The sequence below is a fragment of the Sparus aurata genome, chromosome 8 (genome assembly GCF_900880675.1).
Source record: "Sparus aurata chromosome 8, fSpaAur1.1, whole genome shotgun sequence".
Classification (NCBI taxonomy): domain Eukaryota; kingdom Metazoa; phylum Chordata; class Actinopteri; order Spariformes; family Sparidae; genus Sparus; species Sparus aurata.
In genome coordinates this window covers 27,648,355-27,667,224 of record NC_044194.1, presented here as the reverse complement: position 1 = coordinate 27,667,224, position 18,870 = coordinate 27,648,355, and the positions used below count along the sequence as shown (strand labels likewise).

The window sequence follows — 18,870 nt, the reverse complement described above, 5'->3', positions numbered from 1 at the left end:
AAATGTAGATGCAAGTTGATCAGAAGCCGCAGATGACAAGCTATACACACACATTCCCACTTCTGGTGTAGTAAGGAAGTTAAAAGACAAAATAACAGTCAGAGAACTCTGTGAAGAAAATGAATTAGTGTGCGAACTACTCAAAATTAAACTAGAATGAACTTATTCAGGTGAATAGCGTTCAAACAGTATTTTAGAGTGGAAGAGACCAGCATAAGATGTTCAGTGGTTCAAATCTGTATTTATTTAGTTTTGTGTTTTGCCTCATCTGTTATTAAATGATTCCTGTCTTGTGTGTCCCTCTTGAATTGTCCATTAGATTGTGTCTAATAAGAAACTTCACAGACCATTGATCTTAGCCAATGGGAAGCCAGCTGGCAAAGGATCCATCATGGTAAGAATCAGTGCTGCCTTTTAAAAGTACTCTTCTTTTTGTCTTTCCTCTTGACGCACACACGCACACACACGCAGACATGCACACACACAGTACCATATCATCAGGTTGCAGTGGTTGGCCAAGTGGATGCAGTTGCTGTTACTATAATGTTTACTATTGTTGATGCTGGCAATGACAGTGAAAATGTTACTGAGTCTGTTTTACTCATGACTCTGGTTGTTGCTGCCCTACTTGCTGCTGTGGTCTTTTTGTAGCAGTTAATGTGTTGTAATTTTTTTTAGATAACAGCTCAGGAGCTGTCTGACAACAGAATCATCACTTTGACCTTGAGTGGGCGAAAACTGGATAAGAAGGTAGGCAGTTAGACCCACACACACACACATACACACACACACACGCACACACACACGCATACACACAAGCATACAAACACAGAAACACACACTCTGGATTCAAATGCAAGCATGCACGCTCAAAATGCATTAGAGCATCACATACTGCTTCAGGAAACACAAGCGATGCCCACACAGACAATATTTACGGTAACTGTTTTCACACTATTCACCTTTGTCCACTAATAGGCTGCCTCGAACACTAATAGTTAGAAATGAAAATCATCCTAGATTTATCATTTTTATGAGGACCAATGCTATGCCATACCAGCTGCTGTCTTCTTCAAGCGAAGAATGAAGCAGGGTCAGAAACAGCACAGCTTGAATTGTGATTTGAACTAATGCTGATGTGTGCCTGCTGCGCACCCTCTGGTTAAACCACCATGAAACCTACAAAGCACGGTGACTGCTGGAGCTCAGGGTATCTTTTAATAAATGTGTTAATTTAACAAACTAAAGACCTCCGATGCAATGTGATGTGTCTTTTCTTGGTCACTGCAATTTAATTTAAGTATAGTCAAGTGATACACCCTTTGCAGTGTGTTTGAGAAGAGGGGGAATGAGAATAAAACAGGTTCCACCCTCAAAGGACTTTAGAACAAACTGTCTCTTGTTGTGTGCAGGACTTTTTTGGGAAGTCAGACCCGTACCTGGAGTTTCACAAACAGGGTGAAGACGGCAAATGGATGCTGGTGCACAGGACAGAGGTGAGTCAACAGCAGGGATTTAAAGCACCTTCAACTAACTGTCATTATTGTCAACCATGAGCTGTCATCATCAGCAGCACCAGGTCATACGGTGTAAATTTAACAGCAAGTGTAGCCTGGATGAAATCGATTACAGCCCCAAGTGTAGATAATTCTACTGTAGCTACAACTGGATTATATATCTGCTGCTGTGCCTATTTCTGTGTCTGTGACTTCAGGTCATAAAGAACACTTTGGACCCATCGTGGAAATCCTTCACTGTGCCACTGATTTCTCTCTGCAATGGAGATGTGGACAGAAACATCAAGGTCAGTGCTAAGAGTTTCAAAAGTTTAAAAATTGGTATGGTATTTAAATTTGGATTTTATTTAGCGTTAGCAGAGGACAGATTGACATTTGTAAGAGGGCAAGTTTGTGCTCTGGATAGTATTGCATCAAAGTCATTTGGTCACGTTTCAATGCTGTGCAGTAATCAAAAAGCTTGGTCACAACAGTGTGTTCCAAGTCCAAAAATTGTGACTGTTGATAAAAAATGAAACAGATTGCAGATTTTTAGAAAAGCTTACAGTCAATTAGTCATTTGAATTTGAGAATTGTCATATTTGCAAGTGTGACAAGTAAAGAGAAATGTAAGAAGGACAGTTGATTGCTTGAGTCTCAGAACAGAAGCTACACGTGCTAACCACATCATGGAAAAGGTGATTACATAATGGGACGTTTTCTGCACAATGACAGGTCCTGTGTTACGACTATGATAACGATGGAGGCCACGACTTCATAGGAGAGTTTCAGACCACAGTTACCAAGATGAGTGAAGCCCAGAACTCAGTGGAGGTAAAACATATTTAATGTTAGTGTTATGAAGTATTTGTTTGTCAGTTCAATTGAAAGTTGTCGTTGTAATGTGAGGTTCTGTACTATCACTGTTCTTTCATTCAGTTAGGTATAAGTACAGTTTAGAGCTTAACATGTCCAGCTACAGTATAACTCCAGTTCTCTGAAAACCCAGTAGGATACCTCTCTCAAGACCCCTAAATCCTGTTTTAACGGAAAGCTCACTAACCAGTTCCCATCAGGCTTAGATTCACTATTATGCACTTAACCAACTTACACTTACATGCTAGATGTACACATGGACCTATTACTTCAGGACGCAGCCTTGGAGGCAGAGCCCTATTCATTCCTATGGATGCTGCTCGGTGGCGCATGCAGCAAAAAAACGCAAAAAATTTATCCGTCGTAAAGATCCTTTTTTCACTATGTTTATGTGAAAAAGCAGTGCATCACGTGACAATGTCATTACAAGGTTTGGCCTGTATGAAAACTGGCTTCAGAGCCTGGCACTCCTCCTGGGGCCTTGGATGTACACGTTAGCAGGCTAACATTCTAAATGTTACATGCTCAACATCAGCTGGTATCATGCTCACATTATATTTACCTTCAAGCAAATATGAGCTCAGATACAGCAGGTCTGATGACAGCTTTAACCAGTGGAAGTAGAGGCAGTCTTGTACCTGTCTTCGGGGTGTATTTGGATGCTTCCCAGCACTAGACATTTGACGATCAGAGGCCACACCCTCCTACAACCAAGGTATCACCTCTCGGCTGCATCTTACAGGATATGCACTGCTCTTTTGCTGTCTGCTCTGGGAATTAAAATCAGCCCAACATAGTGGCTTGCTTGGAAACTTTGTCTTATATTATAAAAATAGTTCACTGAAATGTGAATCAAGCCATGCAGTTGCCAAATCTGTAATAATGTTTACTTGAAAGCAGTTAGTCTTTAAAGTTTCTCAAGAGTTTCCAGAGATGCAAACATATAGCAAGCAAAGTGATGCTTGAAGCAGCCACCAGAATGCATTGCTTGCCTGCTGACACCTTAACTGTGACATGTCCTATAAACCATTTGGACCACCACCAGGCCACACAAGTAATGGTAAGAGAAAGTATATTAAGGTTATTGCAATTGTATATATCCACCCAACCTTCTTCTATCCTGGTGTGTAATGAGCTGCTTGTGTGGTTGCAGACTTCAGTTATTCCTTCTCCCAATTGCAGCCAATTCTTGGCTGAGTATTAGCTGTAACTTTGTATGTCAATTGATTTTATTTTTTTTAGCGTAACACATTTGTTTATATTATGCAATAGAAAGTTGAATGTGAGACAGAGAGGACAGAGTGACAGTCATGACCTGGATTTAAACCATTACATCATTCAGTTGCATGTGCTCTTCAGCTGCTAAATCATTTTTTTAACAGAAGGCTACTGGTTTGATTTTAAACTTGAAACCATTTGTTTTTAAAATCTAGCAGCATTTATCTGATTGTGCACAAAATAAGTGAGAAACTGCTATGTCATCAGCCATTGGATAACAGTTCTATTTTATCTTTTTTTTTTGCTACACTGAATTGCCAACAACTCTGCCCCGTAGTGGCTAATTTGCAGTTTAAATGCATTCATTCGCATCTATCAACAATGAAGTCGGAATAATCATGCACAGATTTGCATTGCTGCAATTTTCACACATTATGGCCACTGAGGACTGGTTGGGTCTTAAGTCTGAGCTGATAACGACTAAATACTACTGAGATTTATTCTTTTCACTTTTTCATTTCTTGCCTGCCAAAGATGTGAAGATCCATCAGAACACTGTTCATTCATTAGTAGCTCTGTGTGTGTTAGCATGTGCATCTACGTGTGAGCAAATGTGTGTGTGTTCATTGGTGAAACTGCGTGTGTGCATGTGCCAAAGCAGCCTCATGACTTGTTCTCCCACTGAGTCCCTTAATGTGTGGTAATGTTGTGTGGGGGAAACACAAAATAACAAGTGAGGAAAAGATAGGCAGGACGGAGAGATGGGGGATGGAGGGAGAGAGAGACAGTGTGAAAAGAAAGATGAGAACATGAGAGGTGCTTTTGAGATGTAAAACAGCCTTTAGCTGAGCCAGAGTAACACGACAAGGCGTTTAGAGCTACCTGTCATATGAATCACCAGCTGACTTAAGGCATGTGAGTCTGTTTAGTGTGAGTGTGCATGTGTGTGTGCGTGTGTGTGTGTGTGTGTGTGTCAAGTCTCTCTTGAACAAAAGCATGCTGTCTAATGTGTGTTGGTGAGACTTACAAAATGAATTGTTTTTAAGTATTTTTGTGAGGTCCCATATCAACTGTGTACTACTTCCAATAATATAGTTAACAATTAACTGTACTTTCTGTAGGCGGTGTGTGGAAGACATGCAGATCCAAGTCACAGTCTCTCAGTCGTCTTTTCAATTCCCCCCTGCTCAACGCTCACTCTTTCCAACTCTGCTGTCATCTCTATTTTTCTCATTATATTACCCTGCTTTCAACTTTTATCTCGGTTTACCTTCTTCTGATATTAATGCTTGTCGTCTTTTCGTTTCTGTCTTTCTGCACAGGTGGAGTTTGACTGCATCAACCCCAAGAAACAGAAGAAAAAGAAGAATTACAAAAACTCTGGAATTATTATCGTGAAGTTATGTAAGGTAAGGATGGATGGATGGATCGTAGTGAGCAAGCTTTGGTCTTGTTTTCCAGCGAAATCCTTGTTTTCTTCACAACCCTTTTCTTTGGTGGCGTCAAAATTGTGACCCCTGGTATCACTGTTTTTGGCAAGATGTAGATAATGATGACTGTTAAACATTTAACTGCTGCAGAATCGTCAGTTAAGGTATTTCGGTAATCTGTTTTTCCACCTGCGCTTGATTTAGGTTTTAAAATAGCACTGAAAGTTCTTTTTTTGGAATGACACTCCTCACATAGATTTCAGAATGAATCAATTTTCATCATGTCCTGCTGTATGCAAACAATACCTCATGCATAAATCTAAACGCTGCATTAAATCACTCATGCAGAAGTTTCCAGAAACATAGACCTGATGTTATCTTATGTTGTTTTTGCTAACAATGAAAAAAAGAAAATGCTAACTGACGAAGGCTGTCTGAAGATTTTTTAAAGTAATGATAACAGTCTTAAATTTAATTAACTTTAATTTAATTCAAGAGGCAAAGAGCTGCACAGAGAAGTGTTGGGATATAATTCTCTGTGAGCTCAGCCTGCAGGGCCATTTTTACTTGGTCCAGTAAGTTTGCAGTTAAGAATTATTTATAACTGCCGATTGTTGTCTTAAATAATTGGATAATTGTTTTGTTTGTAATGTTTGAAAACTGTGAAAGCTGTCTTTCTCACTGTCTCAAAACTAGAACTAAAGGTGACGTTTTCAAATCTCTTGTTTTGTTTGAGCAACAGTCGGAGATATTCAGCAGCAAATCCTCACATTTATGAGCTGGAAGCAGCAAATTCTTGGCACTTCTGCTTGAAAAAAAAATTAAATGGCTATCTGAATTTTCTAAATAGTTGCTGGTTAATTTCCTGTTAGTGGATTAAACGGATCTAGAACTGTCTCAGCTCTAGATTTAGTGATAACGTTAAATGTACAGTATCACTTAGTGACAGTTTAAAGCTACATAAAAAATCTTTTTTGTCTGTTTAAGGTGAATTTGTCATTTCAAATATCAATATAATGACTTAGAGTCATTAAGATTCTGAGGTAGTGGAACACAAATAACCAACAGAACCTATATATTAACGATTCATCATTCAATCCATCCTCTCATCTTGTCACCACACAATGACCCATCTTGCACTCAACTCAACGAAACATTTGATTAAACTATTGTGGTTTTGATCAGCTGACACAGTTTGTACTGGGCGTTCGTAACACCCTCTGAATAACTAATTAGTGCGGCAGCCTTGAGCCCCACAGAGGACACATTAAGCTGGAACACTGAGTCTTTAGATGTCTATTGGAATGACATTAAAGCTGTGTGCATATGATGACAAGCTTTCATAATTGATTCTTTCCCTTCTTCCTCTTTTCATGCACACAATCATGGACTCACTTTTGTACTGACATGTGCATACACACACACATATCCAGCACATGCACAAAACTGTTAATACAGTCATTATATTTGTTGGCTGCCAGTAGGGATTAGACTAATGACAGCAAAATCATTGCTAAATATTCATTGTAATTGGAGTGGAAATTGTATTCAAACATGGTAATAATTGGTGCTCCATTGGTGGCACCTTGAGTCAGAGAAACATGGGCTGTTTTGTCAAAACTTTATTGTTCTGCTTATGAGTTAATTATGTATTTATTTTATTTTTACAATGTGCTGTGCTTAGATAGGTTGTTTGCTACATTGACTGTGGTGTAAGAATTAGCGAAAGAAGAAATGCTTTAAAACAAACTGGATCAGACACTTGACCTTAAAGGGATATTCTGATGTAAATTTAATTCATGGTCTAACACACCGTGAAACTGTGTAGACTCCCTCTCGAGAGATCAAGTTAGCAGACCGCTAATTTACTAGGTTTTATCGACCTCAGAAACAACTGCATGACAACAGTACTCTGCAGTAAATGGATCCAAATATAAACCGCCACCAGAAAGCCACAAATAATGCTCAGAACAGCACCAAACTTCAGCAACAGTACAAATAGAGTCTCAGCACCTTGTCCGGGGCATTAAAACTCCACTAACTTAACTGGATTTCTACTGAAAAGCTGACTAAATTTACCACTCTTCTGCAGCAGCTTCCTGTTGACGGGAAGTCCCGACGACTCGATTACCGAGTGCAGTAGAGTTCCGCGGCTCATGGATGAAAATGTATGATTATGACTCCGTGGAAAAGCAATCAAAGTTCATATGTGTCTTACCTGCCAGTTTATAACAGTTATTATCGAGAGCGGACAGGGGAAAGAACGGAATTGAGCATTTCTAACCGCACTCGGTAATCGTCGCGTCGGGACTTCACCGACCCGGAAGCTGATGGAGGAGAGTTGAAATCTGTTTTTAGCTTCACAATAGAAATCCAGCTAAGCTAGCGGAGGTTAGATGCCCCAGATTATGTGCTGAGACCCCATTTGTACTGTTGCTGAAGTTTGGTGCTGTTCTGAGCATTATTTGTGGCTTTTTGGTGGCGGTTTATATTTGGATCCATTTACTGCAGTGCATTGTTGTCGTGTGGTCCTTTCTGAGGTTGATAAAGCTCCGTAAATTAGCGACCTGCTAACTTGATCTCTCGAGAGGAGTCTGACACAGTTTCACGGTGTGTTAGACCATGGATTAAATTTACACCGGAATATCCCTTTAAATAAGGACATAACAGCCTGTGTTTTTATCTAATGTAAATCAATGATTTAATTGGTATGATCAGATGCTGTTTTTAATTTTCTCAATAGGTCAATACTCTCTTTTTCTCTTGCTGGTTCTAATTATTTTCCTGAACTGTTTTCTGATGTTGTGTTCTGATTTATTCTTTAGATTACAAGAGACTACACTTTTCTGGATTACATATTGGGAGGATGCCAGCTCATGTTTACAGTGAGTACAATATAAGCGTGCCTGTTTCTCTGCCTCTGCAATGATGTGATAATGAGATACATGTTTCCACATGCTTTTACTCTTGAAAAAAAGATGGATAACATTCATATTCTCTCTTGTTATCTCCCGGGGCTACAGCTAGATCGCGAGCATTTACACAGAGAAAGGAAAAGTGAGGGACAGGGAGAAGGTGCTGAGAGATGGGGGGAGTAATGGGGTTTTGTCAGACATTGAAATGTAGGTACTTTTGTTGAATTGTGAAAAGAGGAGCACAGAAAGAAAGCAGGGGAAGAATTTAATACAAGATTTGACGTTTTAGAATGGGTGTAGGATACAGAAAGAGAAAAAGGTAATGAAAGAGAAAGGGAGATTTTACCAGAGGGCGGTAGCGATACAGAGAAATATCAAAGTCTATTTTCGTCTCTCGTTTGGAGAAACTCTTGTGCGCCACTGGTGATGTCACACCTTTGTGTGTAACTGAAAATGAGTCCTGTTTTATAATAGCTGATCTCACGGACACACTTTCTCACACATTGAGATTTTTTTATTATCATCCCGGCTGTTTTTGTCCAACAAATATAGCTGCCCTGCTGATGATTCTCAGGGCAGTTCAGACTGACTTACTGTTACTGCAAAACACACACACACACTTACACAATTTCTGAAACCAAACCAAACTAGTGGGTGTGTGCTTCGGATCAGCATGTACCATCATGGTCATGACATTGTGCTTGCAGATAAGAAGATGTCTGTGGACCCTTGCATCTGTGTGGGTGCAGAAGTATAATTTGCTCTCACTGTGATATGGTGAACAGCACTGAATTCTGACTGTACTGTCGGTCACTTGGACCAAGGGAACAATACAAAATTGGAACTGAACTGATCTGAACTCAAAAATATTCAGTACAGAGACACAGGAATGTCCCCTTGATCATATCACAATATTATAACATCATGTTAACACTGCACCGTAATCACTGAATGACCAATGGATTCAAAAAAGCCAAAGGAATGTCTTCAATTTCAAAATGTATTCAGCGTGTTGTAATCAGTTGAACCTTTGACTTGTGGTTGAACAACATTTCAGACCACAGCACACGTTTCTTCTGGTGATCTTGAAAGTTAAGGATTTTTTCCATTGTCTTTGGAAAAAATGAATGGTGCCTCACTGCTGTATTGAAAACAGCTCTATAAAATTGTCCTTTGTAGCATCTTGCACGTTGCATCTGAACCCCTCTTGCTCTTGTTGAAGAAGGTAAAGCTGTGATTGTGGGTCGTATATTTCTGGCTCAAGGTCTTGGTCAAGCACCAGAGAGTTGTTGTGCAGAGGTGACTTTACTTGTTCTGGTGCATGTTCTGTACATCTCCTGGGGGGAGATAGCCGCTATTCTGTTAAATTCAGGGCATTGTTAAGGAGCACACACACACACGCACATACAGATTATGACAGTACTCAATGTCCCTTGTTTTTTTCACCAATCTTATTGTTAGGAACGAGGCTTTAAAGCAAAGAGCATGGTGGTGTTGCCATAGTGATGTGTTGTGCTGTTGATGACAATGTTGGCACCACAATGAATGAATGAGAGAGAGAAATATCTACAAGAGTGTGAAAATGAGCATTAAAGCAGGGTGTATCAATGCATTTTCTTATCAGTGAAGAGGATGGAATCCTCATTATGCATCATCTGTTCAAAGTAGTATTACTTTACGTGTTGACAAAACATTTAGAGCTAATCAAGAAAATGTGATGTTTATTCTTTTATTAGTTCTGTTTTGAAAATAAAAATTACTTTTGACAATCCAGATGAGTGACGTAAAACAAACAAAAACATCTGACCGATCCAACAGTGATTATCCAATTACAGTTTAGCAGCAGGCTGGTCAGTCAAGCTTTGGATCCACAATTTGGAGTGTACATGGTACATCCTGAAAGCCTTTTCCCTTCTAGAATTTTTAAAGTCACGGTGTATTTCAAATGATAACGTGAAAACACTGTCACAATGTGATAGATGTCACTCTAAGTGATACAGAGTCATCATCCAAATCTGCAGCATCACAGAGCATTATTGCATTTGCTCATTCTTACCGATCTCATAGTGTCATTTTCAGCTGCAGGAGGTAGCTGTTTTCACAGAAAAAGCTCTAAAGACCAACTGTGGGCTACTTACTCAGTGACAAAAATGGAGCTAAATAAGAGTGAATATTGGACTTGCTTTTAAAAGCAAAATTTGTCAACAATAAGTTCACAAATTGTTTCTGTGGCTCCCAAGTGGCCAATGAATCAGTTATTGTTAGATTCCAAGTGTAAACAAACTGTTTGCAAATAGGAACTTAAGCATCCAAACAGGTAACATTTTGATTTAACATTTTTCTTTGTCAATTTTAGAATGGGACTAACAACCTCACCAATGCAAAACAAGTACAATATAGTTTTTTTATTTCCATATTTTGTACATGAATTGGTATCTGGTGAAGATGACCCTTCTTACTTGTTTTACAGTGAGTCACCAGGAAAGCTTAAAAAGCCACCTTCTACGAGCAATGTCTTGGAGCTAATGTTAGCCTATCTAGCTAGTCAGCTACAGCTGAAGAATTCTGCTTGTGACAGACCTTATTTTCACTCGGCAAAATGTATATTTGCTGTCTAGAAATGAGAAGCTGCTTTTGTTTACCTCAGTTTGAAGACACTGACCCATTGTTTCAAAAGCTGTAAGATTTTTGAGAGGTGCATCCGCTCCATTATTATTGTAAACTGTATGGACTGTATCCAAGACTGACCAATGTGGGCAGGGTTTAGCACAGTTAATTGCATCCAAATTTCAATAGAAGATGGGTCTAGATAGGACATAATATTAATCAGCTGCAATTTAGCTCCCACTTAATTGCTGAACAGCTGATGTAGCACTTAATTCCTCTCGTCTATGCTCTGGACAGCTCTTGATGACTAGTTAAAACCAGAGTGGAGAGTTTTTACGTGCAGTGCAGTGCAGTGGTGATAGGATTTTAAGTTAACGGGCATTAGGACACTTTACATCCAACCAGCTCTCTTTTGGATGATGAGGTGAATAAGAAACACTCCCCCCAGTCATTAGCCAGCATTGGAGTGCCTCAGAAAAGGCTGAGAGAGTTGGACAGCTCTCAGCTGTGGAAATACTTCTGAGTGCACTTCTGAGTTTGAATCTGGATGTTGCTTAAACATCCAACATACAGTGTTGATAGAAAGATCACAATTTGTAGAATTTGTAGGAAAATGGGTGCTTTGATTGGTTATTGATTGATCGATTTCCTCTCTCAACGCCTTGCTTGCTTGTTTTATAATGAGCAGAATTTCACTGAACACTTGCCGGTTCTCGTGGGGGTGAGATGAGCAAATTTACGGCGGAATGGGAACTCTTAAATCCTCGCCGCTCCCTCCTAATCTTTTGCCTTTTGTCACAGACCTGCAGCTCTGTCACTGATGCACACACACACACACACACACCTAATACTGTCTTAACACAGATACTTCCTCTCAACAGCTTACAAACTCATTTACATACACACATGTGAGCACAAACATATGATATCCTCGTCACACGATTTACATGCAAACTCCCAAACCATGGCCGTGACACACACGCACCAGCATACACAAATCCACACACAGTATCTTCTCCATACAGACGTTTTATTGCACATACCTCAGCACTCAGAGCGTGTGCAAACGCACATACAATATCTTCAAACACACACCTTTCCTTCTTACGCACTCTGAATGATTTAGACATGCATAAGCATACATAATCTCACACTCAATCACCGATGACATCTTCTCCTCACATACACACTGCCACTTGTGCATGCATTTTTTGCACGCACACACACACACACACACACACACACACACACACACACAGTAGGAGCTGTTCTGCAGTGTTCAATCAGACTTAGTACAGCTCTAATCCTAATCTCCAGGAAGGGAAAGTCTCTCCTCCCGGCTGTGCGAGCTAAAGGCAAGAGCAGCGTTTCTCTGTTACACACTCCAACACAAAGAGACAGCCCACTACTGCTGATGGACTGTTGGTGAAAGACTCAATTCAGCTGAATTACGCTGTTATTCATATATTGTGTTTGATATCATTCAGAGCTTTTTAGAGCGTACTACTTGTGTCCCTGTGGATTCGTGGAGAAAACAAACTTTACATGAGTCAGAGCAGAGACAAGCATCTTGTATAACATACATCACTGAGGACACATATCTGTTTTTTTAGTTCCTGCCTGCTCCATACTGAAGTGTGCAATGCTGTCATATGTCATCAGATCTCAGGGCTTTATCGTGTTATTCAGTGAAGTGAGGACATGTGACACTCGAAATATTAGATTCTGATGTGTTCATTCTTTCCAATCCTGATGGTAGCTGATGGTACATTCTTGTACACTAATGCTTTATTTTCGTTCTTTCCGAGAGTAAAACTGTTACTCACGCAATGTTATCACAACATATTTACCATCACATCAATGATTATTATAAATTAATACATCTGCTGTAGATTCTCCAGTAATATTCAGAGCCTAAAAAAGGTTCTTACAGGGGCACTCTGTTGATTTTTTTTCAAGGTTAGTGTTAAGAAGCTTGTAAACTGTAAACTGATGTATAATGTCTTTTATAGTTCTGGGGAAGCTTTCCAAAGTTTTAAAAAACAGCCCTCATGATCTCATAATGATTGAGATAATCTTTGTTTGTGACTCAAATTGAATTACAAAGCTGTAGGTGTAGGGCTTGAAAGATATGGGCATTTAGTGGGCGGGGTAAAAATTTCATTGAGTTGCACAATTTTTTAAACTGTTGCTTGTGTGGGTTGGGTTTTCACTCACAAATTAATTGCAGTCACTCCTACATTGTCTTTTTTCATCAGTGCTATGAGCCACTGTCAATAAAACTAATTTTATCCCCATTTTTTCCAAATTAAAAGCTCCAACCATGTAAGAGAGGAATTTATTATTTTTGAGCCACTGCAAAATGTTTGATATCTGTGCAGGGCCCTTCTGGGACAATGGTTTAACGACAGTGAAGAAACAACAAACTAGAATCTAAATTATTGATTGAGAAGAGAGATTATTTATGTTCTAATGTTATTATTGGCATGAATAAGTGGCTGCTTAAGTGCAATGGAAATGTACAATATACTGTATATCGATATTTGAGAAAATCTGACAAAACAAAAAGTCGTCAATTTTCTTATGTAAACCGACAATTACAATGATATAAATAATAAAAGGATGTGCTGATTATTATTTAAATTTGTTGCATCAATGGCAAACCTAATTTTTCACTAAGATCAATACTTGTTTAAAATGCTTTAACAATCACATAAACTTTAATTAGGAATAAAAGCCTTTCTCCACTTTGACCCTGCTTCAATACAGGCCTGGTCCCGCCATATTACTATGACTAAAGCAACTACGAGCTGTCCACCAACAGATGCTTGGAATTACTGAATTGTTATGGTTTTGTTTTAAAAACAGACACAGGCTGTTATGTGTTGGATAAAAGTTGTTATGAGGGAAACGGCACACAAAACTACACTACAACAAATATCAGCCAAAAACAGCCGTTCCCATAGTAAAAGTCTGGCAGTGAACAGCAGCTCCTGGTTATCTCTGGGAACACCTCAGAGAGAGACAGAGAATAACTCCAGGAGATGTTCACACACACTCATCCATCCAACTTCCCCTCCATCCATCTCTCTGGCTGTGTAACTGCAAATGAGTCTGAGAGGTCCTGGCATGAGAATTGGCTGATACTCAATAAGGCACAGCTGAGAAAACTCCAATGTGAATGTCACTGTCTCAATGATTTGACAGTAATTTGGCGGTAGTGGAATCCCTCTAATTTAATGCAGCCAGAGACATTTTCTGCCACATTGCTGCTCCGAAATATAAAGTAATGAGATGCGGCTCTGTCGCCCCCTATTCATTCTAGTGCTGTTCACGCGCTTGTTGAAACTATGTTTTTGTCATGTTGTGTTTTGTCTACTTATGTGTTAAAAATTACTAATAGCTTTGGGCGAAAAATAATAGAATGGTGTCATCTTCCACTGGCATCATATTTGCTGCCATTAAGCTGATAACGTCACTAGAGAGGGCACTGGATGAGGAATGGGGTAATAGTTTTTTTGGATGACCTTGTGCAATCAACCTGTCAGTTTGGGTGTACATATTTTCAGGGTCCCAGTAAGATAATAGGAAGGTATATCAGGGCTGAAAAATGAACATCACTGATTTACACGACAAGAGAAAATGCAAAATACACTTTCCTACATTTCTAGTAACACCTAGTCCAGGCATGCACACAGTTAATTGTTATTGATCGAGAGGAAATGGACAAAAACACGTTTGCCGATAAAAATTTATTTTATTTGGTATTTCAAAGTGTCCAAAGTAAAGAGCTCCATATTAACATATTTATAAACAGGCATTATGCTTTCTCTCTGAATGCAGCTCTTGACAGCAGTCAGCTCATATATATATATATATATATATATATATATATATATATATATATATACATATACATATATATATAAAATCTTTGGGAGCCTTGTCATGGCTTTATGACAGTAAATGGGGTGTGAGAGAGAGGGGATGACATGCAGCAAAGGGTGACAGATTGGATTCGAACCATTGGCCGCTGCGGCACGGACACAGCATCTGTACATGCGGGGCTTGTTCTGTAAACTGAGCCAAATTGGGCATAATCCCATTTATTAATCCCTTAAATTTGAAAGTAAGAGCTCGGTATTCCAAAGGTAAACGGCTCCAGATCAGAGCAGAATCAGATGTGACTACAGGTGTTTATTCTGCCAGAATGTCTTTGCACCTGACTCTCTCATCCAGCAGCTGAGCAGAGGCTTCACACCCCCTGCAGCACCGTGTCATCCCCACACGCGTCCTTGGCAACGACTTTGTATGTTATCTTGATACACAAAACGCTCCTTAGGAACACACCAACTCACCATAGAGCCAAAATTTGCTCAAACTTAATTTTGTATTGCATTGCATTACATTTGTATTTCCTTTAATATAGGTATGCCAAGTGATTTTCAGCATGATAGCCACCTGTGTACACCAACACATATTCACAGGTGCTGATGTTCACAGGCCATGAACATAAAGATCTTATCTTTTTCAGATATTACTTACTACTGAGGTAAAGGCAAAACATCAATACCATTTTCAGCAGACCAAATCCTAACCCAATGAGCAGTTCAATAAGAATTGGAGACTCTCTCCTGGAGCAGGGATGCCCAGGCCTGCTTTCTGAAACCAGGGCTAGGACTGCTGTTTGAAGCTGAAAGCCTGTTGGCTGGGGGGTGAAAGTGGTTGGTGTAATAGCTTCAGAGGGAACATAGTCACAGCTATGGCACAAAGCATCTTGATAGGAAAGATGTTGCAGTTTGGAGTACTCTTCACAGAAGGTGGGTTGTGTGTTTAAGAAGGCTTTGTCCTTAGTAGTCCTACAGGGAGACTTCAGGGGTTTACTGTCAGGTCACACAAGAGGGAGGTGGAATTTTGGAGACATACTATTACTTTGTCTTATGCTGTGGCCACCATTGGTTGTAGCAAAATGATATGAAGAAGCTCTGTCTGTGTTGCTTCTGATTTAGCAAAAATAGCTCCTTACTTATTATGCTGTTCTGCTGCACTGGCAAAAAGGTTTGCAGTTACGTTAGTTAGTAAGGAAGACACTGTGCGTATCAATCTTGCATATTGTGCTTACTCATACTGCAAGTTTTAATCAGACTCTGCACGACCAAAACATGTTATGCTCACATAGTAGAGATCAAATGACCTTTAACAATGGGGCTGCTCACTGACTATTGACACAATATCCCTAGGTTTTGTTGTACACAGACTTTACTGTTTAACATATCTTGTATTGTTATAAACCTTTGTTTACTGTAGTGATGCAACTAACAATTAGCAGTTAATCTGCATATTATTTTATCGATTCATCAGTTAGTCATTTTGCTTGTAAATCTCAAGAAAACAGCAAAAATTGCCCATGACAAGACAAAGGGGGTATCATTAAAATGTCTTGTTTTGTTGACTAACAGTCCAAAAATCCAATTGAACTTTAAAGTATTTAACTTAGTACAATGTAAGACATAGAAAAGCAGCAAAAACGCCCATATATGAACCTGGCTCAATCACTTTTTGGCATTTTTTTCTTGAAAAGTTAGAAATGATCAATTATCAAAATAGTTGCTGTTAATTTTCTTTGTAATAACTAATTCATTTCCACTGTAAGCTATACCTTTCAAACTGTTCCTTAGTTTTAACTTTGCTCAAAAGGTTCATGACAAAATAATCAGCTCTCCTTTATGCCATTACATTTTTTAATTTCCAGAAACTAACTGTGATCACAGGGGGAGAGATTTGTTCACTTGGTGCCCTGAACCTAGAGTGGTATGCTATATGGGTTTTTTTCACACGTTATTCCAGGACACACATGCTCACACAGATACAAAATACCCAACAGCACCCTAATTCTGTCACCATGCATCTCTGCGTCCGTCACTCCAACCGCTCCTGCTGAGCTTTATGCTCCATACTGTTTCTCCCTACCCTCATTTGCCCAATTTTATCTATTGTTCTCACACATCCACCACCTTTGCTCTTCTACATTTTCTCTTCCCTGGGTCATTGTCCCCATTGAACCAGAACATTGTTGTCTTATAACAGTGCAGACAAAAAGAGAAAAAAGAAGATGGTTTGTACTATCTTTAAGCTGATAGGAGGGAGGTGGAGTTTCTGCGTCGGATTCTTGTCAGCACACAAACCGCTCTTCACAGCCTGAAGAAAAGCTTGTCACTCTTAATCTCATATTATGTGAGCCTGTGTGTCTCTGCCCGTGTGTGTGCCGTGTGTGTGTGTGCCTTTGTGCTTTGGGTACATGTGTTCAAAGCATCTGTGTGCTCATATTTGTATATACTGTATGTCATTACAGTGTCACCCTGTGGTCATCTGTGTTAAAAATATACCTCTGTGGCTTCAGGGCCATTACGTCTTTTTTAGACACGGCCGTGCTAGAGTATTTCTTTTACCTGTCCTCAGTTGAAAACCATGTATGTCCAAGAATGACGACATGCAAATGAATTCCTTGCAATCTGAATTTCATGTTTTGAAATAACCATTTTTGTTTAAAATATTTTATTAATTAGGATTATTCACATATCAGCGCACAACTTTTGAGATACAAAAAAGCAGTGACATGAAAAAATTCATCGCATTATCCACCAAATCATATAAATTGGCTCACATCTGAGTGGTTTATCATTTTAAATATCAGATTGCTGATACTCCCGTTCTCTGTAACAAGATGCTCCAACTCAGAGGCTGTTTTCAAAACTGAACAGCAGCTCCATTTTATCTATTTTTCCCTTCAGACCTGCACTTCACATTGTGTAAAGTCACCGAATGGCAGAAATACAAACAAAAATATCATGTGTGAACCTTGTATTTTGTTTTCTTATTAGGCCTTAACAGTCAGTTTATGTTTTCAATGAGTTATCAAGGTGTTCTTCTTGAAAATGTGAACAATTATGAAGCAAATGTCTGTACCAAGCATGCAGGAAACCCACTAAGCTTAACAACATTGCAGGTTTCTCAACTTACCGTTTGCCTTTTCTCTTTCACCATAGGTCGGTATAGACTTCACAGCATCTAATGGGAACCCTCGAGAGCCGTCCTCCCTTCACTACATTAACCCACTGGGCAGCAACGAGTACCTCACTGCCATTTTAGCGGTGGGACAAATCATACAGGACTATGATACGTAAGTATCTGATGCTTCTTGGTTGTTGCTGTGCTGGATGGTCAAATGTTATAATCTGCATTTATTTTCAAATAGAACATTAAATGATGAGGTAGGTTGGGTTGATGTTTGAGTGTTTGTTTTTCATATCGAAAAAGATCACATTAACTGATAGCATGAGATGGACCACATGTGAAAGACAATGATTTGTCTCTACAAACACCAAAGTGACAGTTAATTTAATTCATCAAAGATCACTAAGGGCTTTGGCCAAAACTAGTTAATCAGTTTTTCAAAATTAAAATGTAAAAATCACCCTAATATCCACCTTAATCCCAACATATACCAGTACCACTGTACAAAGCGACACACACAAAACACAACCACTTATTTCATATTTGAAAGATTTTCAGAGTAAAATTTGTGTCACTGAAACATACTGAACACCAACAATACTACATACATTTGTATGTCATTCTAGAGATCATTTAACTTAACTCCTCTCTCTCAACAACTATTTAGTGTCATGGAAATCACTGTATGTCAAAAAGACTATACCCTCCGAAAAAGAGGGGCTTCTTCGTTAGTGAGAAGCTATTTCATGATAATGTGTTAATTTTCTACCAGCTCACTGTTTGTTGCTTGTAAACATCCTTGTTAAACAGGTAACTGGATTCCCACTGCTGTCTAAATCCAGCTTGTTGAATTTGGATGGAGGAAAAAAAAAAGGTTTAACTAACGTTCCAATCTGTTGTCATGGTTTCCTCCTCAGCGACAAAATGTTTCCTGCTCTGGGATTTGGAGCCCAACTCCCACCAGACTGGAAGGTATGTGTATACTGGGTGGTGCTGCTGGTGTTGATGTCGTTGTTATTGTTTCATGTATGTGCATATGTGTTCTGCACACAGATATTTGAGATACATGTATGTGTGTGAAGGACAACGAGAGAAAAAGGGGGAGTTGTTGGAGGCAAACTTACAGTTAAAGCAAGCCCTGTATACTACATGCATATTACACACAGACACACGCAGACACACAGATAAAACTGTAAGCATTTTACATGCATATTCACATGATTACGCAACTGTCAACCCATCTGTGTTGCCATGGCACTGAGCTGATGAAAAGGACAAAGGAGAGAAAGCGGTGAACAGAGAGAGAGAGAGGGA

General features: G+C 39.3%; 1 protein-coding gene across 1 annotated transcript in view; it reads left to right on the top strand.

Moving 5' to 3' along the window:
• cpne2 (copine II) overlaps positions 1-18,870 on the top strand; it is a 49,850-nt gene that overhangs the window by 14,255 nt on the left and 16,725 nt on the right. The window contains exons 4-12 of the mRNA XM_030424534.1: positions 320-394; positions 679-750; positions 1,413-1,496; positions 1,715-1,804; positions 2,232-2,330; positions 4,913-4,999; positions 7,846-7,905; positions 17,589-17,722; positions 18,474-18,528. Coding sequence (XP_030280394.1) covers positions 320-394; positions 679-750; positions 1,413-1,496; positions 1,715-1,804; positions 2,232-2,330; positions 4,913-4,999; positions 7,846-7,905; positions 17,589-17,722; positions 18,474-18,528 — 756 coding nt within the window. The remainder of the gene's footprint in view (positions 1-319; positions 395-678; positions 751-1,412; positions 1,497-1,714; positions 1,805-2,231; positions 2,331-4,912; positions 5,000-7,845; positions 7,906-17,588; positions 17,723-18,473; positions 18,529-18,870) is intronic.